Consider the following 27,839-nt stretch of genomic DNA (forward strand, 5'->3'; position numbering starts at 1 on the left):
TCACGACCCCCCCCCCCCCCCGCCCCCCCCCTTAATTTTTAGGGGAAGATTCCTAGCCTCTATTGTGGTGACTAACTTTCTAGAGTTTCCCAAAATATCAGTTTTCTTAGTGGTTTCAATTTCCTTTTTTAACAAAGTCTTTTGGCTATAGGGCAGATTGAAAAGATTTCTTTATCCTATTAGCACATGTGAATCCTTTTGGAAAATCTTAGCCTGATCTGAGCTCAGAGCTGCTGAAATTTAAAAAGATCTTAGAGAGTATCCAGTTCAGGGGTTCTTAAATCTTCTGACAGGCAGAGTGATGGGATCAGCACAAATTTGTATGAAATTGAACTTGTATGCAAATTTGTGCTCTATTGCTTCCAACACATTCTCAAAATATCTGAGACCCAAACAGGTAAGAGTCCAATTGCTTATTTTAACAGGAGAGGCAAATGAGGTCACATTACAAGTTCCCTGATGTAGTGGGAAAGCACTGAAGAACAAAGGTTTTAAACTAGGCTCTGTAGAATTCTATGAGATGCTTCAGTGATTTTATGACTAATTGATTCAAATTCCATTTTTAAAGTGATAATAAATAGCACAGGGCCCTTGAAACAAAATGGAGGAACTAAGGGAATGTAGAGCCTGATTTAAGGCTCTAATTTCCTTTTATAACTTCAATTACTATTTTTGTTTTTAAAACAGCCTCATTGATTGACATTAAGTAAATGTTATAAATGTGAATTTAAGAATTTATCCTGATAAGACACTTCAAATCTTTTACCAGTGTACAGTTTCCTTTGGAAAAAAAGAGGATGGAGTTTCTGCTAAAAAGTTTGAAAACCACTGGTTCACTATTTACTAGCTGAGCAACCTTGGGAAGACCCGGTGTTGTGAAGATCACCGAAATAATGTAGTTTAAAGGGCCCTGTAAGCTTAAAGGTCCATGGAACCCGGGTATCCTCCAGCTCAGGCTGGTGTTGTAACATGTTATGGTTACAAACCCCCAATCTACTACCCTCACCTGGACTGAACTTTGGCCTAGCTCTGATGGCCCAAAATGAAAGTTCAAATTTAAGGCCTGTTTGGGTTGGAGTGCAAAGTTTCACTAATCAAATGAACTGTCAGTCTTGTGAAGGTGTTTTCGGTATAAAATGACTGCTGCTGGTCTGGTGTATATGGGGGTGGTGGAGGCAGGCACTGTCCCTGTTCCACGGAAATGCATTTAGACATCCTGAGTCTTTGGCATTAGACAGTTCCATGTTTGAGCCCACCTCTGCTCCTTACCAACCATGTGACTTTGGGTAAGTTTTAACCTTTGAGCCCCAGTATCCTCATCTGTAAAATGGGGACAGTAAAGTATCTTCATCAAGCTGTTGGGGATAAAATGATAGAATGTATGTACAAGTATTTGAGCACAGAGCTGGGTACTTGGTGCTCCACAAATGGAAGCCACTAAGTCAAGACAGTTTTTCAAAGGTTGAATGTTGCAGGTTAACACCCAAATGATTAATCTCATATCATTTATTTGTCTCTTTTTAAAGTAGACGGTATGCCTGTGTGATTAGCTGGGTGATGGCAAGAAGTGAGTTCTATCCTGTTTGGATTAAGGCAAAGGGAAATGAAAGCAGCCAAGGATTCAGGGGATGCCTGGATCTCAAATTCCCAGGGGAAATGTGTGGGCAGGTGCAACAGAGGGAGAGATGGCAGATGGACTACGGTAGCCTCTCCTCTTCTTCCTGCCCTGGAAGAGCACGTAATAAAGCCAAGACAGGCAGCCCAGGACTGGAGGATCTGCTGTGCCACTTCTGAAAAATGAAAACCACACACACTAAATGCAGAAAGAAACAGCTCGCACCCAAAGAAAGTTGGGACAAGCTCGCTCTTTATTACATACAGCATTGGGAGGGGAGACTGCTTGGAACACACTCTTGCACTCACTCTCTCATCCTAGACCTCCTCCCTCCCAGGCGATTTCATTCCAGACTCTGGGCTTTGAAGACACAAGGCAGAAAAGCAGAGACTGCTTGGTATCTGGAGACAGGGAAACTCAAGGAACAGAAAGCATTGTTACTCTAAGTCCGGGAAGAGATTTTCAGCAGGTTGTTTTCTGGTCCTCAGTGGTCAAGGGTGAGCCACGACACAAAGGAGATAAAATCATTATTTTCAAATTACAAATGCCACTTGAGTTCAATCATATATATCTCATAAACTAAGCCTGGAATTAGGATACACGGTGGTTTGAGGTTTTCTAAAATAAACGTGGAAATGGAGTGTAGGGGAAGGGGACCCTCGCAGGCTAGGACTGACAGTGATCTGGGTAAGGACAGAGATGAAGAGCGGCTCTGGGTAAGGAAGCAGCTATTTTTAGATTTCTCTAGGTGAACTCAGCCCCAAAGAGGAGGTGACACAAATGTCACCAGCCAGAATTCTAGACCAGTAAGAAGAAAGCAAGCTTGCTCAGTCACAGGTGCTTGTGAAATAAAAGGTGCCTCCTAATATCACAGATTAAGCAACTGCGGTTCAAAAGGGCTAACCACTTCCTTTTTCAGCATCAACATACATGATAGAAAAAGAACAAGTAGGCAAATGAAAAAGATAGACATCTATATAGATATCCTCAGTTTGACAGGGTTTTCCCAAGCTTATTGGACATGACGTGCCCAATATATTGTGAATTCTTTACACATTTAATGAATGAGATAGATAACTGAGATATTTCCCAGAATGCAATAATTAATAGCATGCAGAGAGTAAAATACAATGGTTTTCTGAAGATTTTTTTAAAAAAAAGTATTAGTTCTTAGGCTATTCAATTGGCTATAAAGACAACTATTTGTAGAACTCAAATTTTTATTTAAAAAATCAAAACTATTTAGGATCTGATATATGAAGATAGGCAAAAGTGAGAAAAAAGCACTTGCGTGACAGGTATTTAGCTAATTTGAAGGGCCACATTATTTCAAAGGACCCCTATTATAGTGGATTTAAAAGTCTTTCAAAGGTTAGGGTAATCATTTTCATTGATCTTGACCTTCCTCCAGAGCTGACAGGTACTGGCAAGAGAATGCCTAGTCTCGTGAGGATTATTTTGAAACATGGTTTGGATTTAGAAAGTAAACGGATGTTACAAAATTGCCTGAAGTAAGATTCCCCGGAAGTAAGGCACATGTGGCCCAGAGAAGCTGGTTGTAGCTTAAGGTCACTGTCTTTTGAAAGCATTTGTCCAGCCAAGGGTGTCAGGTAGTGGTTTCCTTTGGCTCGGCTCCTGATAGAGGGTGTGGAATAATTCCATGAAAGTCAAAAAAAGAGGGCGTTAACCTAGTACATAATGATCTAAAAATGTGGAGTTCAGTATTTAAAGAGTAAGAGATTATCTTATATAAATCTCTCTCACACACAGTATTTACAAGCTGACAATCTTTACCTGTTGCTAGGATCCCTGTACATTCTAAGAACATCACTCTCAATATATGGAAAAGGAAAGGGAGAGAGAATAGTCAGGGTTCCCACCCTGCCCTCTCCCTAGGGGTTAAAGGCTTATTTGGTCCCCACATCATCCTCGAAGGGAAGAGCTCATCTCTGTGTTGGCCTCTAGGCCTCACTGCTTTCCCCTCATCATGCCTTGCAACATATCTATGGGCAGAGGGAAGACAATGGTGGAGTTTTTCTCAGCAGCGATGGTGGTTAGTGTCTGAAGGTACCGGAGCTGAAGGGCCGCAGGAGATTCACTGATGACTATGGAGGCTTCTTTCAGAGCCCTGGATGCGTTCATTTCTCCCTCGGCTGCAATGACCTGTGGAACAGCAGAAGGAAGGATCAAACTGAAGAAAACAGCAGGTGCCAAGCAGCAATCGCAAAACTTTCCAGGGAGTAGGCCAGAATAGTTTTAAAGAAATCCACTTCCAGTTACTAGTTTCCATGTTCTTTTTCCTATAAGATATCCTTTTTTACTATTGCCTTTCTCCCATTTTCCAGGGCACCAAACAAAGAGACAATTCAAAATACTGTGTGTGGGTTGAGAAAGTGAATGACTCTTATGACTGCATACACATATATCTGCAAGTCAGAGAGATCACCAATTCTTGGATTTCAAAGAAAGGAAAGAAGACCTTATCGAACTGAAACATGCTAGATCATTAAAAATATTTTTTGTGTGTGTGAAAGATCACTTTATTATTTTTTAGCACATAAATTCAGAGGCAATGCCAAGAATTGCATGACATTAAACCTCCACTTTCATCTATTTATTTATTTAAACAAGTTTTCTTAGTCTTTATACCTATAAAAATGAAAAGTAATAGAATTGATGCTGAGTCTTATCTCATTCTAGCAATAAGTAACGGCCATCTACATGAATTCATTTCTCATTCATCTCATTAAGAGAAGCATTTCTAGTAAAAACTTATGTATTTAGGAGAAATTCTGAAACATTTATAGTTTGTAATCAGAGGAAGTAAAATAATTTTAACTTATAGGCTAAATGTGTTGCAGTAGGGCAATAAAATAATTCATGAATAAGTAGATTATATTAGGAAAAGAAATTCGTGGTAGTGGTGAAATGGAAATATAAGTTCAAGGAGAAAAATGAACCATGAAAAATTCCTGGTTGTTAAAAAGAGCTTATTCACATATTTTTAAATAGATGATGAAGTCATTATGTTATTTAAATTTCGCTGGATACATTTTTTAAAATGATGTTAGCAGGTTATTTTAAAATATCAATATTTAAAACATGCCAGGAATTACGCACTTGACAGTATATAAATTTTAAATGAGAAATGTTATATTCTATTTAAAATGTGTGATGAAACAACCGTTTTCCTAAATTCTTTTAGGATTACATGGGAAAAAACGTTTGAGATTCTGAAGTAGTGGGGAGAGTAGGGCCTTTGGACTTAGATGAACTTGAATTCACATCCCAGACCTCCCCCTTACTAGCTGAATGTCCTCAGGTTATTTAACATTCTGAGCCTCAGTTTCTTATTCTTAAAATAGAATAACACCTACTTTATAGGAGGAAGACAGAGAAGGTATATTAAGTGTTGATGTATGAACAGAAGCTATTCTATAGGAATGGCAAGTGACAAGTCAGGACTTGATTTTTGGATCTATTCATAAAAGATTCAAAAGCCAAATCAGCCCTGGCAGTTAGCTTTAATTCATAATCCTAAGAGAAGAGGTATAAATATACCATAATCACCAATATTAAAAGTACAGTTTCACTAGGTTGTTCTCATGGATCTAAAAATATTAATGGTTTGTAATGTTCCTGTGAATATCAGAACAGAAAGCCATGGTCTTATGAGCAGTGAAATTTCATTCTCTTCTCTAGTAAACTTTAGGGGCCTCCTAGGTGTCAAGCCCCATGCAGGGGCTATGGGACAAAGCAGGAACTTCCTTGCCTCCCTCAGCTCCTGGACAAGTAAGGAAGACAGCCATGGAAATAGGTCACTTCACTGCAGCGCAGCAAATGCTGACAGAGATCTGTATGAGGCCCAGGGCTGCACCACCAGGAAAGCACTTTGTGCAGAGGGTGAGGTGGTGAAGTGATAGAAGTTCAACATTATAGAATGAAAGCATTGTTGTTTGGATTAAGATGAAGTTTGCAAAAGCTGGTGTATTCCAAAAAAACTCTTGAGTGCTGAATAGTGCATGAGGAAGAGGGGAAAGGTAGGGGGGAACGGGCAGATCTGGAGGCCGGTGGAGGCCAGGGCATTGGTCTTCATTCTACAGGCAATGGGAAGCCACTGGAAGGTTTTATGTAGATAACCTAATCAGATGCAGGTTTGAGAACACACCGACAGATATCTGAGGGTCGAAGGGAAGAGACTGAAAGCTGTTAGTGGAAGTGCTTCAGTGTGGTTGGTGCAATTCACTGGTGTTGGGGACAGAGGAGGAGATGGATGGGGGCTATTCAGGAGGGAGAGAGGATTCTGGAGGCGGACTGTGTATGGGGAGGAAGAAGGCACAGAGGCTGAGTCCCAGGTTTCTAGGTTTCGGCCTCCTGGATAGTGCCATTCAGTGAGAGAGGGGATACAGGATATGGTATTTACTGAGAGAAAGGACCTTTTAGAGGATAAAGAGCTTAATCTATCAAGACAAACCATTATGTCCTACCTACGTCTGTGAGATGGGGCACGTGCCAGATGTGCTCAAAGAGAATCCTGTAACTGCTCCACGGCAAGCACAGTAGAGAGTGCACAATACACCTGCCACGCGGTCAGCGGGCTCTGATTTTTTTCCATGTCATCTCAGATGTCCAATTAGGTACTTTTTTTTGGTCTGGACATAGACCAACTGCAAAGATACCTCATCTCCCACTATCAATCAATACACGATCTCTTGGCAGGGAAGCCAGACCCACCAGGATGGACACACATTTTGTTAATAGAAAAGCTGCTCTGAGGGAGCTGCCAGAGATGTGAATCCAATACCACTGGCTTTGTCTAAATATAGGCCAAGTATACAGTGTGGATAGGATCTTAGAAGTGAAGCAAGAAGCATGTGGGGCTTTTGCCAAATGCACAGAAATCCCATGTCAATAAACACTTTATATTTATAGACCATCGTTTTAAAATTTGGTATTTTCAAGTATGTGGGATTGGTACTGCTGCCTCCTTCAGCAGCCCAGGTGGGCTAGGCTGGGAGAAGGGCAGAGAAAGGCGATCTGTATTTTTGCACTCCACCCTCTCAATTAACAGATGACCAGGCCAGGAAATAGGAGCTTGAAAGCACATCACACATTTTTCTGAGGGTCATGAAAAAGGAAATAAGGAAGAAAGCAGCATAAAAGAGATTACATTTCAAGCCATTAGGAGTTGATCTAAAAACTTGAAAGAGATTCAGCCAACATACTGTAAAACTGGTGGGAGAGTCTGCCTTTTGTGACTGGCTCCTTTCTCATTATTTTCAGGAGCACGCACTTGTATGCTCACTCACCTTGTATAGTATTCCTTCATTCCAATAAACCATACTTATCCATGCAACTACCAACGGACATTGGGGTAGTTTCCAATATTCCCAGCAGAACTTCAATTACAAAGTTCTGAAGATTCTTAGAGCCAATTCCAAGCAGTTGAGGATTGTTGCCTAGAGTGCTAGAGAAGGTCAGGTCTAAGCTCAGTGGAAAACAGTGCTGTGGTTAATTACTGGCATGGGAATAGGAGGGCAGAGCAGCGGCTTCTGGGCCAGGTATTTGTCACCTTCAGAAGATCATCTCTAAGGGCCCTTTGGGCTGATAGTCTATGTAGTCTCTGTATGACAAATTTTGATGAGTTGAATATGAGGCTTTTGGTTAATGACATATTCCAGGTATAGGTGATTCCTAATTTTCAAAATAAGTAGATTCTAGTAGGGCATATGTAACATTATCACAAATATAATTTAGTCTTATGTGATGAGTTTGAGAGGAAGCACTTGGAAGTTCTGTAGTGTCCTCAGGATAGCATCACAAGCATCAATGACCACATTAGAAAAACATAAAATGTCTGGTTAGTAGAACATTCTGGATATATTGTGTCAAATGAGCTACTATTCTATTTGGGGTTGGCTAAGGAATTACAGTGACCCATTTGTGGCTTAAACGGCATTCTAAGAGAATGGCAGGATTCTGTGGTTAGCCAGTTATACCAGCTACTGCTATTTTTCCAACAACAATGACAAACTGGTCTGCTCCTGTGTCTTGGGAGCTCTGTCAAGTCCACAGTAATGCCTCCTACCAAAACTCTCCTATTCCTCCACACCTTCACCGGCAAGGGGCTCTGCGACCTGATTAGCACCTGATTTTACCCTTTGACCCAAGTTGGACCAAAGATAATCTCTCTGCCTTGAATCTGGAATCAGGGCTGGTCTGTCTCTGTCACTGTTCAACTGGAGCCAGACAGTCTCCCCTTCAAACCATCTGCAGTGAGATTCAGCTCAGGAAATGAAATGACTCACTCCCTTCAGTCTTGACTCCTTTTAGTTCCTTGGCTCCAATGTTGATGAGGCTCGATTCTATTTCCTACCCTTGGGTTTGGTGAGATATCCCTGGGTCCTTATGCATTATCCTCTCAATGGATCCTCTTCTTTAGCTTAAGTCAGCAAGTATTGCCTTTAGCACCTCTCAGAGGGTCATGCATCGATGCAGGGTTCAGACATAGGCAGGGATGATGATGAAAAGAAAGAGGGGAAAGAGCAGACACCAAAGAAAGAAAAGTGAAAAATAAACAAGGACAGAGGAAGAGGAAACAGGAAGAAGAAAGAAGATACAGAGAAAAGAGAGAAAGAAAGAAGACAAAAGAAATGAACGGTAAGCAAACCGATGAGGTTGCCCATTTGCTCTGAAGTCAGAACTGTAATCTGTCCTTTATAGGCAATTGGGAGACTAAAGTACAGAAAATGGTCAATAAAGTAATGAGGTAACTGTGTGTACTGCTATGTCCACGTGATGTGAAGCAAAAAGAGCAAGGTGCAGAGCAATATGCATAGTGTGACCTACTTCTGTAAAACAAACAAGCCAACAGTCTAACAACCTAGTCAGATAAAACCCAAATAAACCCCAAATAATAACCGGAAGTGAATACACTAAACTGTTAAGAGCGGTCACCTCTGCAGAGATACCATTTAAAGTGACAGGGAGAGGTTTTATCTTTACGAAATATTCAGGATTATTTCTAATTTTTATAACAAACATGTTTTGCTTTTTGTAATTAAAGAAAATTCAATAGGAAAAACAAACTAAAAAAAAAAAATGACCTTGGCCCGGGCCTCCCGGGATGCTTCCGCTTCGGCAGCCATAGCCCTCTGGAGCTGCACAGGGAGTTTCACGTCCTTAATTTCCACACGCTCCACCTTGATTCCCCAGTCATCAGTGGCTTCGTCCAGGGTACTCTGATGGGAAGAGAGAAGGCAAGCTAAAGTGTTCAGCCCCAGTCCAGAGGCCCAAGGTTGCTGTATGCATTGGGACTGGGAGCAGATAAGGCGCTGGCTCACTAAGGAGCTGACCCTGATTCTGTTATTAATAAGCTAATGCAGGCAAACTTTCTCTAAAAAGACCAGATAGTAATTATTGATTCTCAGATCCTCTGCCACAACTATTTAACCCTGCCACTGTAGGTCAAAAGCAGCCATGGGTAATACATCAACCAATGGGTGTGGCTGTATTCCAATAAAACTTTACTTCTTAGAACTAGTATCACTTCTAGTATAAGTATTACTAAAACTATAGCAGCACAGTATTACTCCCAAGCTAATGTGACTCTCTACAAACCATGTTACTTTGTGCTTCGACTTTCTCCCTTTACAATGGTAGGAATAAAATGATACTATCTATTTCCTATAGTTATTGTGGTTATCAAATCAGATCATAGATTGTACACACAATGAAGTCTAAACAAATAATAAGAGTTTAGATTTATAGTGCTTTTGAACAGGTCAGGTTTAATTCATCATCTATTACTCATGCAACATGGGAAAGCATAAGACTTGCCGAGGAAGTCATGGGACTCACACAGAGAATACAGCTTTAACAGTACTCGTGCTATGCAAAATGGCCCCTGAACTATTATGCTAAAGAATACTAATTCTGGAAAAAATACACACTGGAAAGAAAAAAATAATGCAAGCATCTGAGTGTTATCACCCATGAACTATTTGTGCGAAAAACATCCCCCTCCACCAAGTTTGGGAAAACCTTTCTACGAGGAAAAAAGGCTAGTAGCTCCCCAACTTGAATTGGTGAGTTCTTAACCATTGAGCCTTTGCTTCCATTTTCAATTTCTCATGAGGTACAGCATTGGCGCACTCCTCACCTGCATGTTGTGTGCAATTTCTTCTCTGTCAGAGAGGATCTGAGCCAGATTCTTGGTGCCCAGGACATTCCTCAGAGTAGTCTGTGCCAACAGACGGGTTGCCGAGTCAGCGTTGGTGATATTTGCCACAGCCAGGATTGCATTCTGAACGCGGTAATAGACCACACCATCCACACTAACTGTCACGGAATCCTTGGTGAGGATCTACAATGTAAAGGAAGCAATGTTACATCTGTCAGCCAGCTCTTCCTTTAATGTAACTGCAAGGAATGCTGTTCTATACAACTTCTTATAATGCTAGCTGATTTCTTTAGAAAGTTCTATCAACTGAATGTTTGTGTTCCCTCAAAATTCATTTGTTGAGAACCAAGATGGCGGCATAGGTTAACGCCGGAGTTTGCTGCTTTGAACAACTACTTCAAAAGTGAAACCAAAAAACGGAAGGGACATCACCCAGAACCACAGGAACGCTGGCTGAGTGGAAGTCCTACAACTAGGAGGAAAGAGAAACGCATACGGACACTCAGAGGAGGCGCAGTGCTGAAGTCAAATTCTGAGGTGCGGAGTGCGCGGTTGGCGTTTTCAATCGGGAGGGAGTCAGAGACTCTGAGCTCCAGATACGGGCGAGTCACTAGGGACCCAGACTCAAACGGGAGAAGCGGGACTGTCTGGCTTCGGTCAGAGCGAGTGCAGCTTTCTCTCTGAGCTTTGCAGCGGGTGCTGGGACTCAGAGAGGCAGAGCCCCTGGGGACAGGACTGAGAGCCGCCATAACTGCTCTCTCTGGCCCACCCTGTTGATCCTGTGCGCCCCGCCCCGCCCCGCCCAAGCCCTGCACACAGGCATTTGCCGGATAGCCTCAGGCAAACGCCAGATTAGCACCTCCCTAGAGGACAGAAGTTCTCTCACTGCTGACACAGCTGATTCTCATAGCCACTTGGCCTGGAGGTCAAACCCTCCCTGGAATTAGCTACAACAATCAAGATTTAACTATAAAACTGCGAACAAAGACCACTAGGGGGTGCACCAAGGAAGCATAACAAAATGCGGAGACAAAGAAACAGGACAAAATTGTCAATGGAAGATATAGAGTTCAGAACCACACTTTTAAGGTCTCTCAAGAACTGTCTAGAAGCCGCCGATAAACTTAATGAGATCTACAAGAAAACTAATGAGACCCTCGATCTTATATTGGGGAACCAACTAGAAATTAAGCATACACGGACTGAAATAACGAATATTATACAGACTCCCGACAGCAGACCAGAGGAGCGCAAGAATCAAGTCAATGATTTGAAATGCGAGGAAGCAAAAAACACCCAACCGGAAAAGCAAAATGAAAAAAGAATCCAAAAATGCGAGCATAGTGTAAGGAGCCTCTGGGACAGCTTCAAGCGTACCAACATCAGAATTATAGGGGTGCCAGAAGATGAGAGAGAGCAAGATATTGAAAACCTATTTGAAGAAATAATGACAGAAAACTTCCCCCACCTGGTGAAAGAAATGGACTTACAGGTCCAAGAAGCGCGGAGAACCCCAAACAAAAGGAATCCAAAGAGGACCACACCAAGACACATCATCATTAAAATGCCAAGAGCAAAAGATAAAGAGAGAATCTTAAAAACAGCAAGAGAAAGAAACTCAGTTACCTACAAGGGAATACCCATACGACTGTCAGCTGATTTCTCAACAGAAACTTTGCAGGCCAGAAGGGAGTGGCAAGAAATATTCAAAGTGATGAATACCAAGAACCTACAACCAAGATTACTTTATCCAGCAAAGCTATCATTCAGAATTGAAGGTCAGATAAAGAGCTTCACAGATAAGGAAAAGCTAAAGGAGTTCATCACCACCAAACCAGGATTATATGAAATGCTGAAAGGTATCCTTTAAGAAGAGGAAGAGGAAGAAAAAGGTAAAGATACAAATTATGAACAACAAATATGCATCTATCAACAAGTGAATCTAAGAATCAAGTGAATAAATAATCTTATGAACAGAATGAACTGGTGATTATAATAGAATCAGGGACATAGAAAGGGAATGGACTGAATATTCCTGGGGGGGAAAGGGGTGTGGGAGATTCGGGAAGAGACTGGACAAAAATCGTGCACCTATGGATGAGGACAGTGGGTGGGGAGTGAGGGCGGAGGGTGGGGCGGGAACTGGGAGGAGGGGAGTTATGGGGGGGAAAAAAAAAGAGAAACAAATGTAATAATCTGAACAATAAAGATTTAAATAAAAAAAAAAAAAAAAAAAAAACCAAAATTCATTTGTTGAAACCTAATCCCCAGTGTGTTGGTATTTGGTTATGGGGGTGATTAGGTCATGAGGGTAAAGCCCTTATGAGTGGGATTAGTATCCTTATAAAAGAAACCCTGGAAGGGCTCCCTCACCCCTTTTGCCACATGAGGACAGAGGAAAAGACAGTCATCTATGATCCAGGAAGCAGGCCCTCATCGGACACTGAATATGCTGATACCTTGATCTTGGACTTCCTAGCCTCCAGAACTGTGAGAAATAAGTTTATAAGCCACCCAGACTATGTTATTTTGTTATAGCAGATCAGAAGGCCTAAAATAGTAAAGCATCAGAGAGTCTTTAAAATTTTTATAAAACACATTCAGTTATTCAGTAATTCCATTACTTGACTCAATCATTGAACAAATGAGACGCCACTTAGTAGTAGGCAGTGTTGTATGAACCAAGGTAGGAAAAACAAACCTTGGTTCCTACTTTCAAAGAGGCTGAGGAACCAAGGGAGACTTTAAGGAACAAAAAATGAGCAGTTGCGGGTGGCAGGAATGGTACTTGAACTCAGTCTTGAAAGAAGGAATAAAAGTTTTCAGAGGGTGGAAGGTAGAGTGAAAGAGTATTCAAGGCAGAGAACATAATGTATATGGGAGAGCCTAGGTTTATAAGTATTACTAGAACTATAAGTAGCACAGCATTACTAGAACAAAATGTGAATGGGAATGTTTTTACAGTGCGAGTCAGGGTAAAAATATCTTTACAGCATGCCACATAAATATGCTTCATTGGACACAATGTTTCTGGATTTCTGTGCCAATGTTTCCTACCCCCTACAGGGCAAAGTCCTTAGTTTGGTATACAAATTTGATGCCTGGCCCTTTGGCATTTGGCTCTCTGGCCTCACTCTATCCCACTCCCTCCTGCCCACACTATACTAGACGAGGTGCAGCATGTTCCATGTCCCCTGGCCTTTGTGCAGATGTCCCCTCTGCCTGGATGTCCTGTCCTCTCTCCCTCATCACATCAGACTGGCACACTCTTACTCATCATTCAAGACACGGCTCCATGTCCTTTTCTCTGTGAAACTTCCCTGACCCACTTGGCAGAGTATGCCCTTCCATTTGCATCTCACTGCAGTGATACTATTTCTCTATTAGACTATGAATTTCTTGAGGGCAGTTTGTCTCTGTATCTCTATCACCAGCAGAATGCTTGATACCTAGCAAGTCGTCAATAAGCAAGAGATGATTTAAACTGAAACGTGTTCTTAGGAATACAGTGATTGATGAGGAGCACGGGAGTAAGAGTTAGGAGACCTGGAGTTTCAACTCTGCCTGTACCTCTTGGTGATCTCTAGCTTTTAAATGGTTTGACTTACAGCCCCCAGCCAGGTTGGCTCAGTGGTTGAGCACTGACCTATGAACCAGAAGGTCACGGTTCAATTCCTGGTCAGGGCACATGCGGGCTCGATCTCCAGTGGGGGCCTGCAGGAGGCAGCCGATCAATGATTCTCTCTCATCATTGATGTTTCTATCTCTCTTTCCTTCTCCCCCTCTGAAATCAGTAAAAATATATATTTTTTAAAAACTGTTTGATTTACAGATTTCTCATTTGTGAGATGGGGGTAATAATACTGCCCAATTCTATATAAATTTCTTTGAAGATCAAACAAGAACATGTTTGTGAAGGAAGCCCTCTTGAAAGTGTTAAGAGCTATAGAAATAGAAAATAGTAATGACAATTATATTACATAGCTGTTTAGTCCTGCCAGATCAAAGCAGTAATCCTTTTTTTAGGAATCTAAATATACTTCTAACTTGAAAGAGAAGTGGGAGATTTATAAATAAATGTATTTAAAAATGGTATGTACATTACCATCTTCTGTGAAAGTTAATTCTTTCCCATGATGTGATGGGAAAATGTGTATCATTTCTAAACAAATTCTTGACAGTGACTTTGCCACAGTGGGAGCTTTCTAACGCTGCAGCCTCTCTGCCTACTGTTTACCATAGCAGCGTGTTTACCTCCCTCACAGTAAGTTCACAGGGGATCGGAAAAAGGCCTGCCTGCCAAGTTCCGATCCGCTCTGCGTTCAGCAGCTGGCAGGAAAGCAGAGGGCGAGCCTGCCAGATGCCTACAATGTTTATAGAGGAAACAGCTACCCTGAAAGGGGGGGTCCTTCTGAAAGTCAGACTTTCCTGAAAGATGGGAAAACATGCAGAGAACACAGCAATGCTCTCAATCTTGTTCTTGGGGGCAAAAATGATTTCTGATGTCACAACGTATGTGTGGATTATAAGGTCTGACCTCACCAACTACTTGGCTCTGTAGCAGCAAGGAAGTTCCAAAGCTGGTTTCTGGATTTTGTGACAAGAGAAGGCAGCATGGCCAGGCTCCACCACCCTGCTGGATACCTTGCTTTTGGCCAGGAAATACTGACAGTATTTTTCTGTGCCTCACTTCATCATGACATTAGGCTTTCTGTCTGCAATAGTTATTATCCTCCTTAGACATAAGTATCAGCATGGCCACCTCTCCCTTAAAGGGCCACCAGGGGGCTAATGCAGAATGCATTTAGCATGGAGTTATGCACAAAGCACCAGACAGGGAATACAAAGAGCTGGATTTCCAACCTGCTTCTGCCACTGTAATCTGGAGGAATTCCTTTGTCTTACAACAACTATATACTTTCTAGGGATTCTGCTGTTTCAGCTGTGATAGTATTTGTGAAGTAGTTTGAAAAAGCATGAAATAATTACTAATCTAAAACATTATATGCTTTATTGAAAATGCCAAATAAGCAGTTTCTAATTCTTTGGCTTTTAACCAATTTATCTAGAATAAAATCAAGAACTTGAAGAAGAATATTATACTAAACAGGATTTTCTGCCAGAAAACCCAGAGAGGAGAAATGTGGTAGTAAAAATGACAATGATGATGTGAACATTATACTTACAATCACATTACACTGTGTTTTATAAGTAATAAACACTTATATAGCACTTAACTGTCAGCCACTATTCGAAGTGCTTTACATATAACTCATTTAGTTGTCACAAAAACCCTATAAAATAGGTCCTGTTATTATAATCTCTATTTTATAGATTAGGAAACTGAGGTTCAGAGAAATTAAAAACCTTCTCAAGGTCACACAGCTAGAAAAGGTCAAAGGCAGACAGGCTCTAAAACTATGCTCTAACCCAGGGGTGGGCAAACTTTTTGACTCGAGAGCCACAATGGGTTCTTAAACTGGACCGGAGGGCCGGAACAAAAGCATGGATGGAGTGTTTATGTGAACTAATATAAATTCAAAGTAAACATCATTACATAAAAGGGTACGGTCTTTTTTTTTTTTTTTTTTTTTAGCTTTATTCATTTCAAACGGGCCAAATCTGGCCCGTGGGCCGTAGTTTGCCCACGGCTGCTCTAACCACTACACCTGCTGCCGCTCACTGTCAAGCCCTTTCACACATGGTATTTCAGTTACTCATAGCAAAAGACCACCTTACCTCTTGAGGAGGAATATCAAATGAAATAATTCTCATGTCCACTTTGACAAAGGTGTCAGTGCACGGCAGGACGAAAAACAAACCTGCAACAAAGATCCATAGAAGATTACGGAGAGATATCAGCATCTAAACCAGTGATGGCGAACCTTTTGAGCTCAGCGTGTCAGCATTTTGAAAAACCTTAACTTAACTCTGGTGCCGTGTCACATATAGAATTTTTTTTATATTTGCAACCATAGTAAAACAAAGACTTATATTTTTGATATTTATTTTATATATTTAAATGCCATTTAACAAAGAAAAATCAACCAAAAAAATGAGTTCACGTGTCAGAGGTGACATAGGTTTTCCATCACTGATCTAAACGGTCTACTTCACCCTTCAATTCTAATAGCAGCAACCTAATGGACTATAAGTCACCAGTTCATCTCAGTGAATGAGCCAGAAGCTAGGAGTGTTATTCTTTACTCCTCTTGCTCAGTTCCCAACCCTAACTGTCCCCACCAAGGCAGTGGATTTCATTTCCTTACTCCACTGTGACTGTCACTGTTTTCACTAGACCAATGCAATTGATTCTAAGTCATCTTTCTATTTCTTCCAGTGCCTCTCCTCCAATCCATTTTCTAAGCTGCAAGCAGAGCAATCTTTCCTGAAATACAAACTCCTGAATGAGTCACACAAGGTTCTGCATGACCTGCTCCCCTTACCTCTTCATTCATTCCCCTCTCCTCATGCCCTCCTCTCTGGCTGGGCTGAGCGACCTGCAGTTCCTGGAACCCGAAGTACTCTTCTCTATATGGCTTTGTACATGTTGCTATTTCTCGGGGGAATACCTCCCCTAATACCTTTCCATGCCTCAAGACTCAGCCAAGTTGTCACCTCCAGGAAGCCTTGTCTCATCCTACTAGTTCGGGCCAGTCACTCCTCTCTGGGTTTCCACAACTACCTGGATCATAATACTTATCACAAGGGACTGTAACTATCTGTCCCCTTGGTATCCCACCACTAGACAGTAAGATCCTTGAGGGCAGGAACTGTGTTATAGTCTCCCGTGAATTCCCAGAGCTTGGAACACAGTAGGAACTTAATCGAAATTTGCCAAAAACAATGACTCAAAGCCTTTATTTTAGTAGGGATTCTCATGCTCCAACTTCCACTGCTGTAGCTACTCTTAGCCCATGATAATCTTATCTCAAATGGGAAGGGGAAGGGAGAGGAAGGAACAGGGTAGTTATAGCAAGACTGTCTAGCACCTCTGCTATTGCTATACAACTTTGTTATATGAAGAACTCTTTTCTAAGTCAACGGAGAAGAGAAACTATAAGGGAAATCACATCAATAAAAGGAAGAATGTCAGTCTTCAAATCTAGAATCTGAGTACTGACCAGGTCCTTTGGCTCCTCCTTGTAAAATGCGACCCAATCTAAAGATGATGGCTCTTTCATATTCTTTTACGATCTAGATTAAAAACACAAATAAATAATAATTTAATATGAACAGTACAAATATTTATATGCATAACTTTTAAAATATATATTTCTGCTTTAAGCAGCTTACATGTCTCTATTTTGTTTTCTTCTCTATAATCCAGATTATATCTACAAATATGTCCAATGTTTAGTACCTCCACTAAGTATGATATTTATTTACTTAATTTTTTACTAATTATAAAAGCAAAAGATATTCATTGTCTAAAATCTGGAAAGTATAGAATAGTATAGAGAAGCAAATCTATCTATAACCTCACTCCTCAGCTGTTAACATTATTGAATATTACCTCCTGCATTGTTAATACAGGGAAAAAAAAGACGAACTTCGCATAGTTTGTCTCCTGATTTCTTAAATTATGATAATAAACTTACCTGAAAATTCTTGGAGCACATTTTGATCATTTTAGAAATATGTAAATTATAGTCATTTATCAAAGTATTAATAACTTTATAGAAAAAATAAGCAGCATTTGGGAAGCACATATGTGCCAACCACATTTAATTACATTAATTCATTTGATCTTCACAATGGCTCTGTGGAGTGTTATTATTTCCTCCCATTTTACAGGTGAGGAAACATAGTAAAGGTCACACCAAAAACAATGGAGCCAGCAGTCAAACCTCAGCATCCTGACTGGAGCAATTATCATAGGACCACCCCATATCCAGTAAATGGTGATTTTAAACTTTCGGGAAAGACGGACTAAACTATGGCTGAAAAGAACCTTTAGGATTCTAATATAATAGGTGACCAGAGTGAATTTTCCAAAAGAGAGATGAAGGAAAAAGAATTATAAGCCAGTATGGTCTCTATCTCTCTTAACACACATGCAAACACAAAGTGGGTTTATGTAGTTAGGAGTTGACACCTTCCCAGATGTAGATGAAATATTCTTTACCTTTATGCACATCCATATTGATAATGGGAAAGTTATAATTGTTAAAAAGAATGAGACATACACCAAAATCCATCCACAAATTCCAAGGCCTGTATCGGGGCTATCTGTGAAAACAAAAAATACACAGCTCTTATCATTGTTACCAGCACAATCGCCACCATCTTCATTCTTATTCACTGAGCACCTATGCCTGGCATTATACTAGATGTTTTACATGAATTTTCCCATCTAATCCTCATAACAACCTGAAGTGTAGGTGCTACTTTCCCTAATTTACTTAACATGACAACACAAGTATTTTTTACATTTTTTACATTATTCTTTTCTTTATCCAGCACCTAATATTGATTATGCCCTGTACTTTGCATTGCAGTCATAAAAGTGAATAAGACCAATTCTAGCTATCAAGGTGAAAGTTTAGTGGGAAAGATAATTAGATTATAATACTAGATGGTAAATGCAAATATAGAGTATCTGCTCAAAATATTTTGAAAAACACAGATTACGGGTAACACAATTGGGATGGAGGTGAGAGTGGAGCGGGGTCGGTGGGTAAGTGATGATGGTTGTCACAGGGCCTTCTTGTGGGATGTAATGGTTTGGGAAATACCAATGAAAAGAAAGTGGAAAGAAGGAAAAGGACATTTAAGCTGAGGGTATAGCATAATTAAAGGTGAAAACTATACATGAGGATAAACTCACTTAGATCCTCTTTTTAAAAATGACACTAAAATATTTCACTAGGTATATGAACCATAGTTTATGAAATATTTACTGATTAAACAGTTGTTTCTGATATCTTAGGATTATAAACATGCTGTAATGAACATCTTTGTACAAAGTGCTATCAAGAGTCAGAAGAAGGAAAACACGTATAGTTGGAAAGCTTGGTAAGATTTCATTTCATACCCACTATCATCCTGGAAAATTCCCTTTACTTTCTGTATCTAGTGTCTTCCTCATTTTTTGTTTGTTTTTCTTTGTTTGTGAAGAACAGAGGGAATGAGTAGGCCAAGGGATACTATCAATTTTCTTATCAACTACAGAAGGCTCCTGCTCTATTTCCAGCAATTGTTTTAATCATTGGAGGGAGATTGGCAAGAGGGGAACAGGTATGCCAGTCACTGCTCAGGGCAAAGATGGCAGAGACAGAACTGAATAAATAGGAGGCCAAAAAATAAGCAAAGTTAAGGCTGGGGGCATGGGAGAAAAAGAGAGACACAAGTTGCATCCAGGTCAAGTGCTCCAATACACAGAGTACTTTGGTCATCTATGGCTTCGCAGTCTTCTGATCCTGTGTCATAGTGTGAGGTAAACATCCTTATGCATGTTTAATGAAAGTTATCTAACTTAATCCTGGAGGTTTCTAAGTTGTAATTTTGGGGGGTATACACATATTCACAGAGAGAATATACCAAGAAGGCCACATACTAGTAATAACACCTGATAGAGGCTTGGGGAGCAGCCGCTATCAGGTGTTATTATGAAATCTCCCTTGCCCTTTTTAAATGGTTCATTATACACTAGGTGCACTGTGTTAAATTACTTTAGATGTATATCTCATTTACTGCTTACAAAGCCCTGTAAAGTATTTTTAATTCCATTTACAAATGAGGTGACTGCAGCAACATGACTTTCCCAAGGTCACACAAGAGAGGACCTGGGACTCAAATACAGGTCATCTTACTCCAAAGCCCATGTTCTAAATCAACTCACTCTGACCCTTTCCCTCTGAATAAAATAAAATAAATCTTCATTAAACTTTCATGTTTGGAGCACTCTTAAGACAGTATTAAAAGTAGGAAAACAAGATAGGAGTTCTGAGAGTGAAATCTGATATTCCTACAGAGGAAGCTCCCTTAATTCCAGCCCTGTCTATTTATAGAAAACAATAGTCTCAAGGCTCTTAGCCAGAGTCAGGTCTAGGTTTCCAAAGTGAAATGGATTCCAAACAAGGAACAGATTGGCCTCGGTGCTTTCTAAAAACACCCCTGTATTGCTCCAAGTCTCCCATATCTGTGTCTCAAATAGACTAGTAGACTATAGACTCCCTGAGGGTAGGAATGTTTATTATTCGTTTTTTATTCTCAATGTCTAGCACAGTAACGATAATATAGTGGGTATGAAATGAAATCTTACCAAGCTTTCCAACTAGATGTGTTTTCCTTCTTCTGACTCTTGATAGCACTTTTTAAACCTCTCTTATGACACTTATATTATGCCTAATACTTTAATTTATTGGGCATTCATAACCCTTATTAGACTGAGACTTCCTGAGAATATGAAATGCTTCCTTAGACTGGGAGCATCTAAGTTTCCATTTAAATCCTCTTACTTCTTAGTTGTGTGATCTTTACCTCTTTGAACTTTAGTTCCTTCACCTGTAATATAAGGATAATTAGACTGGCTTTGTAGGGTAGAGGTAGTGCTCAATAAATATGGATGGCAGTTTTCAGTAATCCTCCAAATTTAATCAAGTGTTCAAATTTTCCCAATAAAAATGGGAAGATAGGTAGCATTTACCTATTTTAATAAAAGCCTCTTAAACTCGTACTGATTTTCCCCTTACTTCATGCCTCCCTCCTGCCAGGCTAGGCTTGGACATTCCAAGATGCTCAAAAATCTCATTTAAGAATCGAATTACTAAATTTTTGAATAATTATCTACAAGAGGACAAGCCAGAATGTCTAGTCCAATGTGTGTGTGTGTGTACTCAGTTTCCATTGTCACATTATGAGTATTCAGAATTACAAATCAAGAGGAACAAGAGATTAAGTGGATATTCTGAAAACTGGGCCTGGACTTTCACATTTCAAATGCTCAGCTAGAAATAATAAGTGTATACACTGGGGAAAAGTCATCATATCATATTATTCTAGTGCCTTTAAAATAAAACTATCCTGTTTTCAACCCTCAGAATTCTTCTTCACTTGGTCATAGCTCAAAAAGTCCACAAATCACATTCCTCAGAGAGGTGAGGTTTAAATTCCACCAGGCCATAAAGGAACCTTAGTCACCTAACACTTAAGGTCTAAACAGCAACATGTTCACAACTAAATATACATTTATTTTTCATTGTTTCATGGAATATTTATATGATGGACATTTTGGTTGTATCCAGTTTTCTCACTTACAAACCCTGCTGCATTTAATATACGTTTAGCAAAATTTCCATAATCATTATGTATACTAATTTTGCTGAAGAGATGAAATTGCATAATTCTTAAATTTCTCTTATTCTGGAGGTATCTTTTATTACTACTAATAAAAACCATTTATTGAATGCCTATCACGTCAGCCACAAGCTCTTGTTCCTTATATACATTATTTCTAATGTTTACAAAAATCTGTAACTAGGTATAAAGTATTCCTCCCAGGAACCCTAAAGTAATAAAGCAAAAGACTTTCTTGGAAGAGACAAAAGAAAACAAACAAAAAACATGAAACGAGTGAAAAAAGTTGTACAGTAATTTTTGTTTGGTTAGCTTCCAGAAAAGTAGTAAAATATTCTTTTCAAGATGTTAACAGGCATGATTTCCGAGCACTGTGTGGTATTAATGATCCCATGTCAGTTGATTTATGTTAAGGTCTACTGAACGTGGCACTGTGTACTGGCAATCACATGGAGAAATACATTCCATTTAGTAACACCACTTTCTTCTAAAATTTAAAAAATACTGGATTTCCTCTTCGGGGGAAGGCCAGAAACATGTCTTACACAATATCGGAAAGTCTGACTCAGATTCATATGCATGATTACACACACAAAAAAGAACGGATAAGCCAAAGAAATACCTAAGTAGCAACCTGTAAAGGACAATCTTTCCTTCCCCTTCCCTAGAATAAAGGTGAAACACTTCATGTTGTAAATTGCCAAGAATAGTTTGGGTGGGGAAAGAGAGGATGGCTAGGAGGTTAGTCTCAAAAATACATGCTATCTGGTTCTAACAGCACCAGTAGGTCAAAATGAAAGACTTTTTGAATTTTTCTTGAAAGGATATATGTTCTTTTTGACTGCTACTATTCTTCATCAGAAATTATATGTCAGGATTTGGCAAACTTTTCCCATAAAGGGTGGGAAAATAAACGTTTTAGGCGTGGTAGGCCATGTGTGTTGTAATTACTGAATACTCTGCCACAGTAGTACAAAAGTAGTGACTGTCTATGGTACGAGGTGGGCACATGAATTATTGGAGGGAACACTTTGTGAAGTATATGAATGTCCATCTGCTGTGCTGTACATCTGAAACTAACATAAAATAGTGTTGAATGCAAACTGTACTTGAAACATTTTTTTTAAAAGGTTAAAAAAATACAGTATCTCTTCAGGGGGTTAGTGTGAAGAATAAATAAGCTAATATGGAAGATACCTAGTGCCTAACAGGTACTAAAAAAAAATATTTGTCAAATAAATAGTTATTGAATGAGTAGAGTGATTCTACCATTTCTTTGGGAGGAAGAAAGACTGCCTATTACATAAGTCAAACTGAAACTACTTGTCAGCAGACAGGATCCAATCAGTTCAGTATCATCCTTTATCCCAAAGCATTGTCGTATTGCTTTCCTCAAATGTGTTCTTTTCTCTTTTTAAAATAAGACCTTTTTGCCTGGCTGGTGTGGGTCAGCAGTGGAGCATTGACCTAGGATCAAGGAGGTAAGAATTGGATTCCTGGTCAGGACACATGTCCAGGTTGTAGGCTCGATCCCCAGTTGTGAGGCATGCAGGAAGCAACCAATCAATGATTCTCTCTCATCACTGATGTTTCTATCTCTCTCTCTCCCTCTCCCTTCCTCTCTGAAATCAATACAAATGTAAAAAAATAAAATAAAATAAGACCTTTCCCACCCATGAAGTTAGAGAATTCAGAAAGGTAGAATGGGCTGAGTATGACCCAAGTCTGAAAAAAATAGAAACAGTTATGTTCAGAAAAATGTGAGAGAAAAACAATTTCATAATGGTATTAAGTTAATTAAATTTAGCCTAAAATATATTAGGCCTGAAATATATTAAAACAAACCCCCTACTTTTCTTTTCTTTTCTTTTTCAGCTTTCACTTACTAGTAGACATCTTAAATGTATCGCTAAGTAAATTTTTCTCATGAAAGTATTTGGAGGTTACCATCATTTTAATTGTTTTTTTTTTAAAAAAGGGAAACAGAAGCATTAAGAAACTAGATCATAAGGCTCCCAATTCTTTAGCTGAGGCCCAACAGCTTAGCAGTAGCCATGAGCTTGCTTGGAGATTTGGTGTCAGATTCCAATTCTACCACTAAATTTTCTCATTAGTAAAATGAGGGAAGAGAACAGTACTTAATACTGTTAATGAAGATTAAAAGAGAAACTATGTAAAGTGCTTGCCACTTAGAAAGCATTTACTAAATAGTAGCTATTATTATTACCACAATTTTAAGACCATTATTGATATAGTTTATAGGAATAAACTTTTTACTAAATGAATTACCTTCTGGGACCTGCACACCATAGAGAAAATATCAAGACTAACAATCTGCTTGGGGACTCAGACCACATTAGGGGAGGTAAGTCAGAATTCTAAACTTTCTTGTACTGTCTTCATATAACTTTATAAAATTTCTTGTATAATTACTAGGCTTTCTGAAAAGTCATTAACTTTTTTATTTTCCCCATTAAATATCTTAATAATTTACATTTTAAAGTTGCAAGAAGACATTCAAATAAATTTTCTCATTTGATATTCAAAACCTTGGGAGATAGATATTGCAGTAAGATTACGCCCAATTACATATGAGGAATTGACTATGGGAGTTGCCCAAAGTAACCCATGTAGTAAGGGTTGGTATTGAGATCTCAATTCAGATCTTTGAATTCTAAATACTATAGTAGCTTGACATAAGTGCACATGCACAACTGAATAAGGTTGGCATAGTTTTTATTGATACTTTAGGACAGATATTTTATGGTTTGTATCTTTAAGACTAATCTACTGAAATGTCAGGCCACAATGCTTACGGCTCAAGTTTCTTTACCAGTCTCAGAATATACACAAAATTTTTTAAAAAATGGAGGAACAAGTGTGTGTCAATAGAGAATTGACACTTTCTTCTTTCTCTTGATTGTAATATCTAACTTCTCTCTTTCCACATTTTAATTAAAAGGAGATTCTGTATTAGATACAATATATATTTTTTGACAATATCCAAACAGTCCTCCTGTAATAAGAACGTATAATAAGGAACATGATGTTCACACCCTAAAATCAACAGTTTGGGTTATAAAAAACTTAATAAACTATAGACAGGAAAAAACTTTCCACCAACATAAGCCAAACATGTAACAATGTGATTTATTCCACAGAGGATCTTTACTTCACTCCTCTGTTTCCTTTATCTTTCAACCAACATTTTTACAAACCCTACTATGTACTTGATACTGAACTTACTACAGCAAAGGACAGAATCTCTGTTTTCAGAAACTTTTCTGGTCTAATAAGGTGAATATGATTGGTAATTATAATACTGTGTAATAAATATTATGATAGAAGTATACATAGAATGTCAGGCAGACAGGAGAGATGCTCATTTTTTCATGGTTACAATAGTTTTCAGGAATATATTTTTTCACCTCTACTTAAAAGATACAGTTTTAATCTAATCTCTATCATTTTAACATTAAATTTATTTTTCTTTGAAGCTAACCAGGCAATTATTAACTCTGTCTTTTCCAGCATAAAATTTAAACCATCAGGTGTACCTAGAACCTATTTAACCATTAAAAAATAGATAAATGCCAGCTTTTATATACTTAGTCTTCTGTCTGAGTTAACTTATAACCATTGATGGTTTAACTAGATTAATTATTTTTTATAAAAATATTTTTTAACTAGATTAATTATTGAAGAAGTTACAAAGTTTCCCCCAATCGGATGGCTGTAACAACTGAAATAAACAATCAGTCCCTAGCTTCTGCTTATTTTCAGGCATGCTCTCAAAGGGATTTGTTCTGTTGACATGACTCTTAATTATAATACATTTCTTTACAATCCATTTGCATTCAATCTCATTACAAAATGAATGCACTGGCTTTAAGAAAAATTAGTCTTGCCCAAGGTTTGGTCATATTTATGGTCCTACGACTAATTATCAGCAAAAGCATAAAAGGGACAGAGTTAGGGCTTTTATATTGCACTGCTTCCCTCAGAAGCAGCCCTCTGGAGCTGTCTTATTCAAGAGATCTAGATTGAAGCTAGGTTCCTCTGGGCTTGCTTTGTTTATTTGTCTCTCACCTTCAGTGAAATATTGAATAAGATCCTCAGTTTGGGTATGAATTTTGGAGGTAGCTCTAGGATAGAAAAATGGTTTGGAAAACCAGATGGCCCAAGTTTGAAACCTAGCTCTAGTCACACACAGGTGTCTGTCATTTTTCCACTCTGAGCCTGTTTCCTTGCAGTAAAATATTGGATAATGATGTCTTCCTTGTGGAATTGTTAGAGGATTGCAATTAGATAATGTTTGAAAGCACTCAGACTGTGGTAAGCACTCAATAAATTCTATTTAGTAATAAATTCTAGTAATGGCATTCCTACCAATGTCAGATCTCCAAGTTTTACATTAACAAAAAAAAGTGCACTAACTGAAAACTTTTTCACTAATATTTTCACTGCAAAACAGATTTTTTTTTTTTTTTTAGCATTTGTAGAAGAAACAGTGATCAACATGCATGATTATTGCACTGGTAAGAACACTATTATCAACTGTGTCACTGATGTATTGAAACAATCCAGTAAAAATAAAACAACGCATAATTTTCACTAGATTCTTAAAAGATTTCTAAAATAAAGTTAAATGTAAAACCAAGAAAAAAAACTTGGAAGTGAACACTGGTCTGTGACCATGGCAACAACTAAAGCAGCAGTTCTCAACCTGTGGGTCCCGGCCCCTTTGGGGGTCCAACGACCCTTTCACAGGGGTCGCCTAAGACCATCGGAAAACACATATATAATTACATATTGTTTTTGTGATTAATCACTATGCTTTAATTATGTTCAATTTGTAACAATGAAAATACATCCTGCATATCAGATATTTACATTACGATTCATAACAGTAGCAAAATTACAGTTATGAAGTCGCAACGCAAATAATTTTATGGTTGGGGGGTCACCACAACATGAGGAACTGTATTAAAGGGTCGCGGCATTAGGAAGGTTGAGAACCACTGAACTAAAGGGACATTAAGTACAAAGATCATGTTTATTCCCAAAGAACTTCTAGAACAGATTTCCCACCGCAGTTTCACCAAACTTTCAGTCTCCCACCAAAAGGTCAGGGTACCGGGAAAAGGACCTGCCCACCTTCCTATCTGTTACACTCCTGATTTGGGAAGACAACTCTACAAAACGCTCACTAGAGAAAAGTGAGGGATAAAGATTTCTGTAATTCTCCTGATACTCCTGGAACTAAAGACAAGGATGTCTGAGCAAGGGAAATGGAGCTCATATGGGATGGGCGGACAAGGCTGGCTTTGGGAATGATCAGTATAGATGAGTTCATTATGGTGTTCCTTGTGAGGGTGCTGGCAAAGCCCACCCAGCCCCCTACATTCCTTTCACTGCGCCATCGGTCTGAGGTTCCATCCATGGAAATGATTCCTTCGGGTCGCCAAGAGCCCCTGGGAGGGAACCAGCACTCCTGAGAGGTCTGTGGCCTCTCTTTACGAACCCCCTAAGGAGTTCGCTGACAATGGTTCAAGGTGACAGCTTTCTCAAGGGCACTAGTTCCTTCACAGGAGAACATGACTGAGCCACTCAGTTTCTGCTTTCCAGACTGGGAAGGCCCTGCTAGGATGGGAATGAGGGTAGGGAACTTGGAATTAATTCCTTGTGAGGGACACAAGCCCCAGACTCTAGGGCCTAGGGCGAGGTCATTAGGGCAAACTAAAGTAGAGGGAGCAGGATGGGGCAGAAAGTGAAGCTGGGGATAGATCCGGGGAGGATGCCCAAAGGAGACTTCCTCCTTTCCTTCCGCAAATATGGCCCATTATGTATGGGAGCTGGGGGCGAAACCTCCCAGGTCGGTTTTGCTTCTTACGAGAAAGTGGCCAAGGTTTGGGGCGGGGGGGGGGGGGGGGGGGGGGGGAGGGGGGGTGGAAGGGGCGGGGGGAGCAGGAGTTCTCTCCACTTCTGGAGGAGGGGGCTCACTGGGGGGCGGCGAAGGCTGGGTGGGAGGTGGCCTCCGAGGGGACGGGCGGGAGGAAAGGGGAGCCGGGAGGCAGGGAAGACGCGGGGTCCCAAGCGTGGAATGCAGGTTGAGCCCGCCTCCGGCACTTGCCGGCCGCGAGTCACGGGTGCTTTTCCCCGTCCGCGTGCGTGGCCGGAGATAACGAACCGAAAGCTCTGGCGCCGGGCCTGGCATCTGGCAACCGCCGGATAACGCGAGCCCGCCGATGGCTTTGCGCCCTGGAAACGCGCCGTGCTGTCGGCGCGCCCACAATGCGGGGCGCGCATCGTTCACTCTGCACCCTGACAGCCCTGACCCTGACCCTCAGCCCGCGAAGTCGGGTTCATCAAGCCCGGGGTACGAGTGAAGAAACCGCGGCTTTGAGCAGCGGCCGCACCGCCACGAAGCAGTGGAGACGGGCCTGGGACCTCCGGGCTGGGGCTGGTCCCGGAGGCAAGGGGTGGGGGGCGACGGACGACCCCACGGGCCTCGCCAGGGGCGCGGGGCTCACCCTTGGTGCTGTCAGGGAGCCGCCGGGCGTGGGTGTTCTCTCCGAGCCGCTTCTCAGACATGCTGTCCGAGCAAAGTCACTGCTGTAGCGACGCGACCGCAGAAGACGTAGTCGAAGCCTCAAGGCACGGCCAGTGCAGACCCAGGGCACTGGACTCCTGACGAAGCCCCGCCCCTCCCGCGGCCGGGCCAATCAACGCCAAGTTCCG

The 27,839-nt window shown here is 40.3% G+C and overlaps 1 protein-coding gene and 1 long non-coding RNA gene across 2 annotated transcripts; one reads left to right on the forward strand and one right to left on the reverse strand.

Moving 5' to 3' along the window:
- Nucleotides 1-1,818: 1,818 nt before the first annotated feature.
- On the reverse strand, nt 1,819-27,787 carry STOM (stomatin). Its single transcript, XM_036329897.1, has 7 exons — nt 27,632-27,787; nt 17,926-18,029; nt 16,922-16,994; nt 15,537-15,619; nt 9,777-9,980; nt 8,722-8,856; nt 1,819-3,778 (listed from the first exon to the last, which is right to left on the reverse strand). Exons 1-7 carry the CDS (start codon nt 27,690-27,692, stop codon nt 3,584-3,586), a joined length of 855 nt encoding a protein of 284 aa, XP_036185790.1. The 5' UTR covers nt 27,693-27,787; the 3' UTR covers nt 1,819-3,583.
- Nucleotides 3,685-4,148, forward strand: LOC118667128. The gene is made up of 2 exons (XR_004971166.1): nt 3,685-3,822; nt 3,961-4,148. It is a non-coding gene; the product is annotated as an uncharacterized LOC118667128 (long non-coding RNA).
- Nucleotides 27,788-27,839: the final 52 nt, after the last annotated feature.

This window comes from Myotis myotis, unplaced genomic scaffold, assembly GCF_014108235.1.
Source record: "Myotis myotis isolate mMyoMyo1 unplaced genomic scaffold, mMyoMyo1.p scaffold_m19_p_12, whole genome shotgun sequence".
NCBI lineage: Eukaryota > Metazoa > Chordata > Mammalia > Chiroptera > Vespertilionidae > Myotis > Myotis myotis.

What these genes read in the sequence shown, in the direction of transcription:
- STOM (XM_036329897.1), bottom strand. Translation starts at nt 27,692, where the DNA reads ATGTCTGAGAAGCGGCTCGGAGAGAACACCCACGCCCGGCGGCTCCCT. An exon ending in CAATATGGATGTGCATAAAG is followed by an intron (nt 16,995 to 17,925) that starts GTAAAGAATATT and finishes TTTTTAATCTAG; the next exon opens with ATCGTAAAAGAATATGAAAG. An exon ending in TTGATATTCCTCCTCAAGAG is followed by an intron (nt 9,981 to 15,536) that starts GTAAGGTGGTCT and finishes TTTACATTGTAG; the next exon opens with ATCCTCACCAAGGATTCCGT.